The sequence below is a fragment of the Neophocaena asiaeorientalis genome, unplaced genomic scaffold (genome assembly GCF_003031525.2).
Source record: "Neophocaena asiaeorientalis asiaeorientalis breed wild unplaced genomic scaffold, Neophocaena_asiaeorientalis_V1.1 scaffold130, whole genome shotgun sequence".
In the NCBI taxonomy this organism is placed as follows: domain Eukaryota; kingdom Metazoa; phylum Chordata; class Mammalia; order Artiodactyla; family Phocoenidae; genus Neophocaena; species Neophocaena asiaeorientalis.
This window is the reverse complement of record NW_020173397.1, coordinates 10,082,498-10,098,408: the sequence shown is the minus strand read 5'-3', so window position 1 is coordinate 10,098,408 and position 15,911 is coordinate 10,082,498. Positions and strand designations below refer to the sequence as shown.

At 44.4% G+C, this 15,911-nt stretch overlaps 1 protein-coding gene across 12 annotated transcripts in view; it reads right to left on the bottom strand.

Annotated features, from left to right (window-relative positions):
• The window catches only part of FOXP1 (forkhead box P1), a 695,723-nt gene that overhangs the window by 67,890 nt on the left and 611,922 nt on the right, over positions 1-15,911 (bottom strand). For all 12 annotated transcript variants that reach the window (XM_024747009.1, XM_024747006.1, XM_024747008.1 and 9 more), the window contains one exon: positions 15,441-15,645. In XM_024747009.1, coding sequence (XP_024602777.1) covers positions 15,441-15,645 — 205 coding nt within the window. The remainder of the gene's footprint in view (positions 1-15,440; positions 15,646-15,911) is intronic.

Here is a 15,911-nt window from a genome sequence, read left to right as displayed (position 1 = left end):
CCCCCCCACAGAAATACAAATTATCCTGAAAGAAATACAGCGTCACCTTTCTACAACGGACCCCATTAGGGCACGGGCAACTAACGTGGTGAGCTGGGTGACTGAGTTACATAAAAATACCCTCGCTTTCGGAGTTATGGATTCACGCTCAGGTAGACTGGAAAACAATTTTGACATCAGATCTGTGACTTCTCAGGGGTAGCTTTTTATAAACCCTGTTTAAGTTAATCAGTTTCAAGAAAAAGTAAAAACTTGTAATATGTATATGCAGGTATGGCAAACGTTGAAGATGGCAAGGGAATGACTCAAAGATTGTTGCGTGGGATAAAAGGATTAAAACTGGATCTATAGGTAAGGATGCGCACTCTGCCTTTTTCCATTGCTAATCAAAGACTAATGCTTCTCAAATTCTCTTATAGCTGTAAATCACCTGGACATCTTTTTAACATGGAGATTCTAATCCAGCAGTTCTAGGGTGGGACCCAAGACTACGCATGTGTAGCACACTCCTGGATAACGCTGATGCTGTTGGACCCTGGAGCTCTAAGGAGCTTGAGAGTTCCCTGTTCTGGATCTGACCTAAAAGTGAGCGTACTTACAGAAACACACGTGAGCTGTCTTCTCTGTTAACTGTGGGGTGAAAAGCAAACTGGGGATGGATAAATATGGAAAGCGGAGACACTGGGCAACCTCACCAAGCAATAGGTACAAACTCATGAAAACTCTCACTGGCCCAAAGTTATTTAAGAATTATATGCAAGTCTTTTTTTTTTTTTTAAAATATAACGAAACAGGTAAGACTAAAGGAAGTCAGCACCGGGAAGAGGCCATCATCTCCTGTTTCTATTCAGCAAACACCAGTTCCACGTTAGCACGGATCTACTGAGTGACTTGGCCAGTCAACAGTGTTTGCCAGGTACTCTACTGGTCAGTAGTACCCCGGAGCACACTGTCGAATCTGGCTTTGACAACAACTCAAAGCTTCACAGGTCCCAGACTCTAGGGCTGCCTTGGGTATCCTCTAAGCCTTCATGGCATCCCTGAACCTGGGAGGAGAGGATGTATGTGTGAATAAGTAGGATCTTGAATTAACTTTTTTAGGAAGGGGAGTGACGCACTTGGGCTTTTCTAGGAAACCAGGGGGTATCATGAAAGCAGGGTTTCAATCCACTTGGCACAGTACCATATGCAGTCAAGGCCCCTCCTCAGTAGAGAGGGAAATCCTACCAAAATATCCCAATAGGTGATATACACGGACTCAACGGTGGCCCACACGATGTCAGGAAGAACAAGAGTGCGTATTCCTACAAACCGGCAGATTTACTTTAATTTATTTGTATTAGCCAAAAATATACCTAGCGTCTGCAACTTCTGGTTTCACAGATGTCGTGTCTAAGGATGAGGCTTATTTTATTCAAATTAAAAATGACTCGATTTAAAGAAAATAATATAAATTACAATAGTCATCTAAGCAGATACGGCAAACCTCGTGACAGTGGGGCACACATTCAAATGACTAAACTTTTCAGAAAACAAAAGTGCGTGAAGGAGTCCTCAAGGAGAGGCAGTCTGTAACTGGGTTTACTTCCTGAGTCGACAGTGACCCAGTGGTAAGTCTCTTTTTGAATTTTCAATAGGGAAGGAAGAGCCTCAGAATTACCCTTGACTGATGGGACAAAGACCCACAAAAGCCACAAGAGCACAGGGCAGTGTGTCGGATGCTTCGAGGACTAGACCCTATCCTTTAGGACCAGGGAGCATCCTATGTGTAGACTATCGATGTTAAATCAGCTGCTTCACCAATGGGGGGCCATGATGACAGGTCATAAGTCTGGCAGTCACTCTCTTCACCATCCCCTCCAATCTGGCTCTACCTCCCTTTTCAGATTCACTGGGCAAAACACGCCATCTTGATTCTCAGAAGCCTGTGGCACAGCAAGACAACGGAGCAGAGAAGGAGAGGGGGAGTACCTGTGGGCTGGTCGGTGTGTGCTGATCCATCACCAACACAGAGCGGGTGATGACAAAGGCCGAATGCCTGTTTGCATGGTGACAAGTGAAGGGATACATAAAGGAAAAGGACAAGAAGAGGCAGAGGTCCAGCTTTTGTTTCTGACACCCATAAGGGCGATCGCTATGCTGAGGTTGTCAGTGAGAGCTTCCCACTGGCAGCATTAACACTGGGATCTTGTTAAGAAAACAGAATGCTTTCCAAAGAGGGGCTGTGAGCAACTGTGTCAATACAGACATAGGGACCACTAATCCAAAAGATATTAACACCATTAGGCAGGCATGCGCATCATGTCCATGCAAGTGTTTGCACTGGTGAGTCACGAGGTCTGTGTGGAACCCTGTCCATATGTTAGAGGAAACAACAAGACCCGGAAAACCAAAGAGCATAAACGAAAGTTCCAACACTAATTCTTCTCATTTAATCCCTGCCCCTGACACTCTGTGGAAGTCAGCACAAGCATACTCCAGAACCAGAAGAATCATGTAACAGAAGCGTGAGGGCCAGATCAGGAAGCAGGAGGTGAAGGGACAAGGGACTTAGAGAAATAAAGTGGCTCAAAACCATTAGGCACTTGCATTTATGTTTCCTAAGAATTACTTCCTACTTTATGTCATTCCTTTTATGTCTCAGCAGTACAAGATGCTTCATTAATGGTCACTGGATTAAACTCTTCTCTGCCTTCGATTCAGCGTTTTTGTTTGTTTGTCTTGGTTACTGGGGGGCTTTTTCTGGCCACGCCACGTGGCACGTGTGATCTTAGGTCCCCGACCAGGGATCGAACCCGCACCACCTGCAGCGGAAGCGCGGAGTCTTAACCACTGGACCGCCAGGGAAGTCCCTCCGCGTGTTTTACGGAACACCTACTTTGTGCTTAAGCACCGTGTTGGGTTCCTAGATCAGAGTCTAAAAACTGGGATGCGTAAGAAGATCCGTGGGAGGGTGCAGGGATAATATTACCGCTTCTGTATGCATGTGTTAATATTAGAACTTTTGTATGAATAGATACTTGTGTACCTATGTGTATACATTTCTCACCTTCTTACTCTTTAATTTTTGTACTACAGGTACTATGTTAAGCATGTATATAATTGATTAAAAGTATCTTTAGTAGGGGTGCATACTCGAAAGTTTTAATATTCATGGGGTGACTAATCAAACACATTTGGAGGTCATTGGTATAGACTGTGACTAAGTTCTCATCCTCTCCAGAAGAGTTCTGCCCAATTCCCCAGTTGAGGGGAAAGAGAGAGAATTGAACAGACGGCTGGAACATAAAATTCTGTAATATTTGATCTGGGCCTTTGAGTATCAATTGAAGCTCAATGCTCAAAGGAATAGGATGAGAGAAGGCAGGTGACTAAAGCACAAAAAGCAATTTCATACATAAAAAAAAAAAAAAAAATTTAGAAAGAGCCAGAGTACTTAGAAATGATTTAAAGGCCAACATCAGGACATTTTAAAATGAATTTTGTTCCATGAAATAGTTCACACTGGGTCACAGTCTCAAGACCTGTTCTCTTTGAAATGTTGAGTCTTGGCACTGGACCCAGACTGTCCGAAAGACTAGTGAATAATAGTTATCAAGATCCCTCCTCTGTCACTTTGAATCGGAGAAGGGGAAGAACGCCATGGAGTCAGGACAGATGTTGGGAGGTCCTACAGCAGTGGTTCTCAGAGTTCGGTCGCTGGGAACTTGTCAGGGATGCCCATGCTTAGGCCTCACCCCAACTTACCGAATCAGACACGGTAAGGCTAGGGTCCAGCCATCTGTAGTTTAGCCAGTCCTCCAGATGATTCTGAGGCAAGCTAAAGACTGAGAATCAATGTAACCAGAAATCCACATTTTCCCTCCTGTTTGGAGCACATAAGTATCAATATCGACAAAGACTAACCAGGTACTTCTACAGCATCCGTGGCCAACGGGTAGCTACTACTATGAACGAGTTCCTGAGCCTTATCAAATTCATAAATTCACTGTATTCTGAACACGCGGTCTCTGCAGTGAGATGCAGCACCAACCACATGCCAGGCTGGCTGTGCTAGATGACCGGGGTGTGGCATTCGACAAGGGACATGGAACCTTTCCTTCCTGGAGTCCACTGCATCCAAAAATCTCACCTGATGCAAACGTGGGGGGTGTGTGGAAATACAGACGTGACGATATTCCACCAGTGCTCATGTTTAACAAACTATACACTCCATCACATTTTGCCTATCTTCATATCACTGCATTATTTCCACTGCGCTGGCAGGTGTCTGCCTCTGTGTTTGTCTCTCTAGACTGTGAGCTCCTTAAGGGAAAGACCTACGTTCGAGCCATCTTTTAATTCCCAGAATCTATAGAGTTATTAGTATGTAAATGCTCAATAAAGGCGGCGTGAACGAATAAATGACTTTAACAATAAACAAGAGTCATTAATATTTAATTAATTAAATCATCAATAATCACTTAATATTCACGGAGCACTGCCTGTGTGCCAGAGACTAAAATGTGTACGAACTCATTTCATCTATGAGGCCAGGCTTGGTAACATACCCGTTTCACAGAGGGCGCACTGAGGCGCACCAAGATTAAGTACGTGGAGCGGGCCGCCTGCCCTGGAATGCAGGCCGTCCGGTTTGAGTCCACACTCCTCACCACTAAACAACAAAGCCGCCCCCACACTAATCGAGGTAAGAGCCATGATCTAGCAAAACATGCCTCAAGGTCCTCTGCTTCTGCTGTGCCCTCTGCCTGGAGAGCTCTCCCCTGACTTCTTCATGTCTGTTCAAGGGTCACTTCCCCAGAGAGGCTTTGCCAAACCCATATATCCAAACAGTGACCTTAGCCCCGCTCTTCCTGCTTCACTTTTTTTTTTTCTTCAGATCTTAATTCTATCTGTCTTTTTTTTTTTTTTTTGCGGTACGCGGGCCTCTCACTGCTGTGGCCTCTCCCTCTGCGGAGCACGGGCTCCGGACGCGCAGGCTCAGCGGCCATGGCTCACGGGCCCAGCCGCTCCGCGGCACGTGGGATCTTCCCGGACCGGGGCACGAACCCGTGTCCCCTGCATCGGCAGGCGGACTCTCAACCACTGCACCACCAGGGAAGCCCCCTATCTGTCTTTTTATTACGTGATTATTTGTTTGTTCTATTTCTCTTCCACTGCAACATCAGCTCCACGAGGTCAGACTTTGTCAAGCTCACGGTTCTATCCCTCGAAGCCTAGGACACCTGGGACGGGGTTAGTGAGGTTTTGCAGAATAAGCGGACCTGCCTCGGTACTGTCTGGTGACTTCTGTCCTGCAAAGGCAGGCTTTTTTTTGTTGTTGAACTCTGGACAACTTCCCCATTTATCCTTGTTAAGTTTCTCTTACTTCTGTCTGTACAATCCTCTAATTTATTCAAACACTACTGGATTATTCCAGCTCTTGGTGTCATTTTTTTTTTTCTAATTAAAGTAAGCTGCCATTTATTCCTCACACTGATCTTTAACACGGAGACATCTTGTTCTCGTCGTAAATATGACTCATACGGAAAAATGTAAGTTGAATATAGGGGCTCATGTATACCAGAATGTTACCATCAATATTTCAGTTATAAAAAAAGGAGACACGAAGCCAGAGATGCCTGTCCAATTTGAAGGTCTATAAGTAATCATTTCAGTGGAGTTTTTTAGCCTTTTGGATGTATAACCTGAAATTCCACCAGATGACTAAAATAGCCCCTCTTGAAAGCAAATACCACATCATTTACACAAACACTTTAGGTTTCTCTTTCCTTTTGCCATAATACACCTTCAAACTCAACATTCACAGCCAGGATGTAAAATACACACACAGAACAGATCCTTCAAAGACAGACCTCAACATATTTTTTTAAAAAAAAGGAAAAAAAGAAAGAAAGAAAGAAAGAGAAAAAGAAAGAGAAAGGAAAGGAAGATCAACTTGCCATTTGACTGATTTCCTTGAAGACTATAAAAGGAATGAAATCTGAAGGTCATAAAAGTGTGACCATTTGTTTAGGGAAGTCTTACAGGTAGTACAAATACATCAGCTACAGTTGCTATGGGGTCTGTTTGTTTACCAAACGAGAATCCAAATAGTTACACAAAAGCAGAACAACATTTGGGGAGATAAATGGAGAAGGCTTTGCCTTCTGGTAAAATTTCCAAAGTGCCTTTTAAAATGTTCCTGTTTTTCACCTTCTTCACTGGGAAATCTGTTTTCTAGATTCTCCCTTTTCAGTTCTAGCCCTCCAAGGAATGTCTTACTCTCAGATTTCTAAGGCTGGTAATGATTTGCTTTTCCTTTTCCCTTTCTCTTTTTTAAGATGTAAAAACTAAAACCACTAGCCCAGCCACCCAAACTGTACAATGAAAGTAAGTTCTCACAATACAAAAAAAAGAGAGAGAGAGAGAGAGAGAGAGAGAGAGAGAGAGAGAGAAACAAAATCTGCAAAGTTTATAGACGAATTCTAGGACAGGCACGTCATACTTAAATTGACTTAATTCACGAACAACGACCCAGAAAGGTGTGTGTGTACGTGTAAATGACTTTCTATGAACCAGGTATGTTTCACGGACCTGAATTATACCTGCTGGGTTAACCATTGGCTTCTAAAAAATAAAGGGGGGGAGGGGTTACGTGGGAAGGAAACCAGCAAGACTGTTCTGCAATTTCTTAGTTAAGCGTGTGCGTGCGCGTGTGCGCGCGCGTGTACGCGATCACTCAGATCTGCCATTAAGCCAACCGCACCACGGAGGTCGCTGGGAGTGGAGGGCTTCTCTTCACACTACACTGACCACGGTACCCACCAGGCCCAGCCCCGGCGCCTTTCTGTGAATGGGACACGCTGCCATATGGACGAAGACACTGAACAAGCTGTACAAGTCCTGGCCACATGTGCCCAGGGGACTGTCCCGCAGTCACACCACCTGGGCTGTGGCAATTGTGCTCTGTCTGTGCAGAGGCGCGGAGGAGCCCAGCAGGATGTTATTTCTGAGTACACACAAAAAGGAAAATTACAGTTAGGAGAATTCTCTGGCTAGCGTATCTGTTGCTCAATTCCCGAAATAGTTTCCCAGAGGAACGGTTATCTGCTTTATTCACACAGGCAGAAATGACAAGCTGGAACACATATTAACAATTTCCCTTTGTGAGCTTCCACTATTGTTTTAATGAGGAGAATATGCTTTGTAATATACTTAGGCCTTGACGGAGCACAAAGCGCGGTGGAATGAAGAAAGTGAGGACGGCCGTACACGTGAGGCCGCTCACTTGTATCACCCGAGCGAGCAGGTCTGCACAGTGGTGCCTCCCTTGGAAAGAGCCGCAGAGCCAGGCTGCCAGGTGGCCCTGGTGCAAAATGGCATCTTGGTAAATCTTGAAAAAGGACGTGCCTTCCATTTCAGCCTCTTGGATAGGTTCCTCCTCACTGGGCCCCATCGCTGGCTGAAAAGCACGGGACTCCTAGTTGTCACTGAAGCGAGAAGGCCACTAGGAGTTTTCCAAGTCACACAGCGTTCCGTTGACCCTTGGCCTCCCTTTCCACTTTTGGATGGATCCATAGCCACCAAAGAAAATTTTCTATTCAGTTAGTCTAAGGGGTAAAGTGTACATTTCGACCAGACTCTTTTACAGGTAAAAGGGCAAAACCCAGTACAACAGGCTATGCCATCAGAGCTCCCAAAAGACGGGTCCTCACCGTTCTTCTGTCGTGTGCTTTCCTTTTCACCCTTGGTATGGAATAAACGTTAAGAAAGCTAACGTACATTAGGTGTTTCCACACAAGTGCGAGCACCTATGGGATACCTGGGTGCCAACCAAGGGAGAGGGTGGAAAAAACCCTGTCGGCAAGAGCACCTCATCAGGAAAGAATGACTAACCTCCATAATGAAAGAAAATGGGGGCTCAAAGCTGATCTTTCACGAGAAATCTGGGACATTGGACATGAAATGGCCCATGGTTGAGATTCATATTAAGCAGTATCCCAAGGGAGAAAAAAAATGAAAATCAACCGAATTTAAGAGAAACTTGTAAAACAAATGTGACTCTCCAGACCCATGATGTCATTTTATTGGAAAGTATTTATCATTTAAACACAATAAATAGAAAAAGATTTATAGGGTCTAATGATGCTGTGCTATGGTAAAAGGCATTTTATTGAGATAAGACATAACAGCTGTTTGAAAATAACAGTTGGGTTTTTCTTTTCATCACCCCATGAAGTGAACAGTCAAGAAAATCCATAAGTTGATCCCCCAGGATGTGGCAGTATTTTCAAGGTGTCCTCCCTTTGCCCTCCCTGAACGTGTGGAATGACGGGAGGTGACACGGCACCATGGCACACCACCCTAAGAGAAGCTTTCCTTCTACTTCTAAAACCCAGAAACAACTGGTTTCAAGCAGAAGGAGGAAACTGATCACAGCTCTTCTAAACGCGATGATCGCCAAACACCCAGTAGCACTTTGGGGCATGAAATGTTGATATGTCCCCAGGAGCGTCTTTCCGACATAAGCAGGGACAGTTTTGGCCTAAACAGGCGACTTCCCCTGCAGATAGACGTGGGACAGCTGACGCTGCCAAGGGTCTGCTTTGGGGCAGAAAGCAGCACCTGAGTGTAGGCCTCTGCAATTGGCCGCACCCTCGTCTCTTTCCTGTCCCTACAACACCTGACAGGACATGCCCCGCCTGCTTTCTATATTCTCCACTTCTCATCACCTGTGTGCAGCGCCCTGCCTTCCCTCTTTGCAAAAAGATGCGGCGGGGGAGAAGAACGGGCCGCAGAGAAACGCGTGGGGCTTCTCCCTAGTTATGGCCCAACCTTGGAAGGTTACGGCCTGGTTCTGATCCCCAAGCTCTATCCCCTGGAGGCTGTAACCCAGAGTCTGGGGTGGAGACCAGGTGGTTCTGATGAGCAGAGTGGTTCCCATCTGGGAACCAGCAGAACGTGGCAGCCACTGCAAGGACTTTAGGCTCGGGGACACCCTGGTTCCAGTCCCTGCCTGGTCCCTAGCTAGCTGGTTGGCTCACGCAAGTTATAAATTTCCTCTGGGCCCAGCACTACCTGTACAAAGAGAACAGGACCCCACAGGGTTGTCGTGAGGATACAATGGGAAAATCAGTATTAACGCTTCTGTCGAGTCCTTTATGCATTGTGACTGGCACAAAGGAATAGTTCAATAAAAGTTAGCTGCCTGATCATCACCACCATACGCCAGCTTCTGATTCCTTCCAGCAGTAGCAGTACCGGTACCCTGTTGGCTCACCCAGGAATCGCAAACCACTGGTTCTGTGGACTGAACGTGTCTGGGAGCATCATCAAAATGTGGGGGGGAAACTCTGTTCCTTCCAGCAGCGTCCAAACCCAGGTCAACTGAGCACACTAACCTGCAGCGCTTCTCAAGCTTGAACGGGCGCGTCAAGGCCCCGGGGACTGGGTTAAAATGCAGACCCTGATTCAGTAGATCCAAGGTGGGGCCCGAGAGTCTGCATTTCTAATGAGCCCCCACCTGATGCTGAAGTTGCTGATCTACAGCCTTCAAGGAGCAAGAATCTAGGGTAGGCACGACCAACAGAAAATTCCCACACCCCATCTCAGACCAATGGAATCTTCACAGGAGAGGCCTAGGAAGCAGTTATGTTTTAACAAGTACCTGTGACATTATCATCAGGCAATCTGGGAAACACTGGTCTGATGGTTGACCTTGGAGTCGGCCAGCTTTTTCTGTAAAATGGCCAGATGGTAAATGTTTTACTCTTGGTGGGCTATACGCTTTCTGCTGTGACTACTCAAGCCAGCCATTGTTTTTTTTTTTTTTTTAAATCTTTATTGGAGTATAATTGCTTTACGATGGTGTGCAAGCCAGCCATTGTAGTGTGAAAGCAGCCACAGACTTTGTGTAAATGAATAAGCCTCACTGTGTTCCAATAAAACTTTATTTACAAAATAAGAAGTGGGCCGGGCTTGGCCGGTAGGCCATAATTTGCTGACCTGTGTAATAGATCAAACGCCTCAACCTATATGGGCAAGAAGTAGCAGTGAGAATTCTGAGGACAATTTGGGACAACGTGACTGCAGGTTCTCCAAAAGAATCTAACGGGGAGGGAAGATTTGGGGTCGCTAGTTTGCTCAAGTGCTTCGAATCAAAAGAAATACAAAAGAAATGATCTGATTTTCAAACTACAAAAAAAAAAAAAAGGTTGAAATGAGGAAGACCTATTCAGAGTCACAAGACCTAGAGCTTACTACTTAAATTTCTGGCTCCAGAGGCCCTAAATATGAATATGAAAATATGCAAAAAAGCTAAATGCTTGTGTAACCAGAAGAGTTCTGAAACCAAGCTTCTAGAATGTTAGCGAGGAAACCAAGAGCACCAATATTTACTCATCAACAGAGGATTTAGTTAAAAAAAAAAAAAGAAAGAAAGAAAGGGAAACGAAACACCAAGCATGTCCACGACTCAGAGTCCCTTGCCTTTTGAAAACAGAAGGGCTGGTCAACACAAATGTTATTGTTATACAGTCAAATCCACAGCAATATGTCAAGAGGCCACAAATCAAAAACAGAGACTGTGAATCAAGTGAAACTGTCTGAAAGTCCACGAGCCTAGCAAAAACCTTCAGGGGTTATTTGAAGGCAGCTGCCAGCTAGGAAGTGTGGAAATGGCAAGCAATTGGAATACACAGGGCTGTGTCAACAGATGAGAAGGAAAAGGAAGGTACCTTGTGGGGACAGAAGGCAGGTTAGGCCTCAGAGAGAGAGAGAGAGAGAGAGAGAGAGAGAGAGGGTGGGGGGAGAAAGAGAGAGGGGTGGGGAGAGAGAGGTGCCCAATGTGGGTCACCTGATTCTGAGAATACGACAGCCTCAAAGCAAGAAGAGGCCGCACAACCTGGGACCTCTCCAGAGTTTAAAGAAACCTTTCACCAAATGCTTAAGGAAAACCTTGGAACAAATACTTAGAAGAGCTATGCATCTGAGACACATTCAAGTTATAAAACATCTACTAATGGTGGTTGAACTAAAAGCAAAAAGCTGGGGAGGATCAGAAAAAAGGCCTATCTCTGACATGGACTACAGAGGGACAGCTGAAACAGAATAGAGACCAGATGATGTGTTCAATGAGGAAACGCAAGATTTATAAGGCAGGAAGGAAAGTCAGGATACACCGAAAGGAGGGAGAGGCTTGTTTTGCATCTGCCTGTGTGCAAATCCTGCATGGGGTCCATTTTTGTTCTTTATGTGCCATTTCAGACCGTAAATGATTTACATACTGCAAATCCTCTCCACCCACCCTCCCTTCGCGAGACGCCTAGGAACTATCTGTATCCACCTTAACAGAGGGAACTCTAGGATTTTAAGTCAGTACACGTGCTGTTGAATTGAATTTTCCCAATTTCTTTTAGGAGCACTGATTTTAGTTTATCATAATTAAGTGTTCACTTCTATACTGAATGGAATCTCTAAGTGCTGTTTTATGAAGTAAAAGAGAGACTTGAATTTCAATCTCGGCTATGCCACTAACGAGTTCTGTGACCCCAGGTCACTTATTTAAATCTTGACGGTTCAACTTCCTCACCTGTAAAATGGGTATAAGAAACCCTCCTGTTTCCCAGCAGTCACGTGGCTAAAACTGAGACATCCCTCCAAAGGTAAGAGTTTAGCCAGCTGCTTGGCACAGAGAAAAAAATGGATTAAATGAGAGTTCCCTGCCCTTTCCCTAGTGCACCATGCTATAATGTGATAGAATTTTAATTCAGGCAATTACTTAAGTCGTAATTGCTATTTGTATTTACATAGCTGCTTTGATCCTAGAAGCTCAGAGGGCTTTACTAAATTTAGCATTTTAATAAATGTTTCATTTGCACGCCGTTGATTTTGTTTACCCACACCAAAACTTGGAATTTCCTAAAGTGAGACAGTCAGACAGAGTTACGGAAACGAGAGAGTTATCTTCCGTGTTTACAGGTATCCCGGGTCGGAGTTTTGTCTATTTACCAAAGAAGTCATGACGCCCTGGTCCTGTGGAATTAAATGACAGTAAGAGGTAGTATGAATGTGCCTGCTTCCCTTTGTAGCTCTCTTTAGCTCCTGCCTTTTGAACTTCATTCCCACCACGCTTCTCTCAGGCCCTGACAACACAGGTAGGTTTATCGCGCCAATGAATATATACATACTACGTGTATATATAATATATATATAAAATATATATATAAAATCAGCACAATAAACATTCATTAAATCCTCAGGAGGAAATCAAAGCACGAAGCATGGCGCCAGTGCCGAATTCTAACGACGCGGAAGGCCCGTGATTGCACGGGGACAGGATCTTAACAAGCCTTGATGTGAGCGTGGGCAACTGCCTCGCAAATCACATGGGCCGCTCCTCCCCTGACGGTGCTGAATATTGATACATGGCTCTACCCTGCGCAACGGGGAAGTGGGTTTCTACTGGCAATCTTTACCAAAGTGTGTTTTTTTTTTTTTTCTCCCTTCTCTACACTCAAGGGTTTACCCTGAATGATTTAATTATAATTTTCCTTGTGTAAGACAAATTAAAGAGGAGAGTAGGAGTGTCGGGCCAAGCACATGATTTATCTCCTGAACAGATTGCAGCTCACCAAACCCCAGAGCTGCTGCTGCGGCGGCTGCTCGTGGGAGCCCGAAGGATGCAAGGGGGCGGGGGAGGTCTTCCACATGGCATGGAAACACGCGGCCCAGTCCTGATCGGGAGACGCCTCGCAACTTGGAAAACACACCAAAACTCTCGCGATATCACCGTGGCCCGATGAATTTTTACACAGAGCGCTCCCCAAGTCCTTTCAGAAAGAATCCTTAAAGCTGGTAACCTAAGCTACAGGTCCAGGAGCACCGGGGGTGGGATGTGGTGGGGAATATCACGTAGCAATCAAGGGAGAGCTTCGAAAGAGATCCATTTCACAAATGCCCTTGGTGAGTAAGGGATGAAACTTCTCCCAGGGACTCCTGAGACAAATGACAACTCACTGTGTAAGTGAGAACATATTTCGATAGTGACAGCTTTTTTTTCTTTTTTTTAACCATCTTCCTCTGTTTCAACAGTAATATCACACGAGATTTTAAAATAAACCCTCAGAGGGTAAAAACACTCATTTATAAGTCCTTATATACAAAGCTGGCTAACTAATAATTGAATTTCTAGTGATCAATTTTTTAAGTCTGTTAAGTTTTTGACATACCTTTAACCTAAGGTACTCATTTGCCAAATTTGCTACGTTCGGTTAAAATGTGCTGACTAGAATCTGTTTTAACCCAGCCACGCCCAGGAACCTCCCAGGTAATAGAACCTGAGAGGTCCAAGAGGTTAAGCACGTAGCATATAATTTCATAGTTGCTTCTTCTTTGCATGAACAGTTGGAAAAGTCAGCCTGTTTTTATATCCAGTTTAAGGTTCAGTGGAATCGAAATACTTTTCTGATCCTTATTCGAATGCTGGCAGGTAGTATAAATGAAGATTAAGCCCAACTTTTGTGCAGACACATAAGGACCATAAAACGAGAAATCCAACAAACTGATTCTCCTAGAATTAGACTGCCTCTGAGATCCATTTACTTTCGAATGCACCTTAAGACATGAAAAGGGCTATTCTTCTCCTATTCGCCTCCTTGCTAATCTACTACCTGACTCCAGATACATAACCTTTTAGAATGAAACTGAGCATGGTGCATCTAAACAGGGAGAGCTTTCCGTGTCACAGGAAATCTGTGCAGGCTCCACAATGGCTGACAAGATTACAACAAATACCTGAAGTGCATCAGTTGGCATTTTTCAGCGTATGGTCTCCTGCTCTGCCTATGGATAAAGATGTAATTCGATCCCTCTGCAGTAAACGAACAGCATCAACCTCAGGGTACCAAACGCAAGGACAGCAAAGGACAGCAGCCTAGAACCTTTTCTTCAAGAGCTATCTAAGGTCTAGTTTGTTTGTTTGTTTACTTACAAAGGCATTCTAAAAGATTATAAAGCGAGAGCTAAGACTGGTCTCCAGACATCTAAATCTATGCTCACTAGAAACAAAAGAAGCCACATTTGGTCCAATGGCTCCAAATTAATTCTTACTGCCCACCATTCTGTTTTTCAAGCTCTTCTAAACCAGTTAAGTTATAAGCATCTTTTAGTCCTTCTGTGTCTGCCACAGAAACTCTAAAGTGATTTTAAAAGGACAGTTGCAAGTTCTGGCTAAAACATATATAATCTCATCTCTGGAAACCTCTCATGGTTTTTACACAAACATTCATATACTGTTTTCTGTGTTTACTAAGCTCTAAATGGATAAAATGTTGCTGGTATAAAGATACACATCTAATTAAATCAGTGGGCTTCTTAAGGTTCAATATTTCAAGAAATACATGAAATTATATGTGTAACTGCTTAACTGAAAAATAAAATTCAAAATTCTTTCACTGGGTCACTTTTATTAAAACAACCAAAATAATCTGGTTTTCCTGATGGAAGTGACACTTACTATCACCTACTACTTTTGAGGTTTCTCTCCTTCTGTGGGTGGACACTCTGCATAGGAAATACACAGGGAAGAGTTTAAAAGCATTAAACTGAAAAAAAAAGGTTTTATATATACTTTCTACCTTGGAAAAGCACCGAACAGTGGAATTAATAGTTCTGCGTGCTATGGTATACTAACATGGATTCACAGCTTCCTTTTTCTTACAGCTGTCTTCTCACATGATGTATCTGGGACCTCCCAGTCAACCTCACCTTCAACTAACATCCAAGTGAAGCTCCGGGCAATTAAAAAATATAAAGTCTTAACTTCCAAACAGGAAGACAGAAATTGAGTCAATGCTACCATATGTCCCGTGAGCAGGAAAAGTGGCTGTGTATGCTTGTGTGTATACACGTGGACCCCTTCCATCTCTCCATCCCCTCAAACCTTCACTGATGGTTTCCAAAAAAAAAAAAAAAAAAAGGCCAAGTACTTTGGGGACATGATGATGAAAAAGGTGGGCTCCCTGCCTCCAAGGAGGGCAGTGCCGAGTAGTGTGTGTTCTACCTTTTCTCAAACCATGATTCAACACAGCCTACAGCAGACAACGCTATTCCCTTAGAAGACGTTTAAAGCCAAGGAAATCAGCTCGAACGGAGCGGGCACTTGGCAGAAAGAGTAAGTCTGGAAGCGTGGAAATCCAACCCATCCGATGAGAGACCAAAAGACTCTGCCCGAGTTCCTAAGCTCAGGTTCGATCTACATAAGTGCTAATTCCATGTTGAAAAGGTGACAAGAATCAGATGCTTCACACCCGCACCACACTGAATACATTCTGAAGTAATTATATGCACACTCCAGTCACATGGATCCAATTAGAGATCACCAAGATATGGCGAGGCCCGGCCACCCACCCCTCCGCGTCAAAGACAGCTTTGGACACATCTCAGATGGGCGTTCCTACCTTTCCCTTTTGGGAGTGTGGACTGACAGCTGTCCGTTGGTAGAGGCATGTGGGTTCATTATTAAGGAGGTCTTGGAAGGTGCAGAGGAAGAGACACATGTCGTGGTCAGATCCAAACTGCTGTGATTGTTGCCCGTGGTTTCTTCTGTCGTATGAGCACTTGTCACTTCTTTCCAGAGCTGCTGCAGTTCTGTTGGAATCATGCCTGAAACAAACAAATTGGATAATTAAATCAATTAACAGCTAATTCCGTCCTCTTCAAACAGTAATTAAATCAGAGAGTCAGTAAACAAAGCCTAGTGTTGGGGGGAGCGGGTTTGGTGCGCTCAGTTTTTTTCCTTCCCTCTCAACTAAGGCAAATACGGTAGGAACGAACGTGTCCTCCCCCTGAAGTGCCCTCATCACACATAAAAGACACCCGTGAAAAGGATTCAAAACACAGCTACTTCTTGCAAAGACTGTATGCCTCCC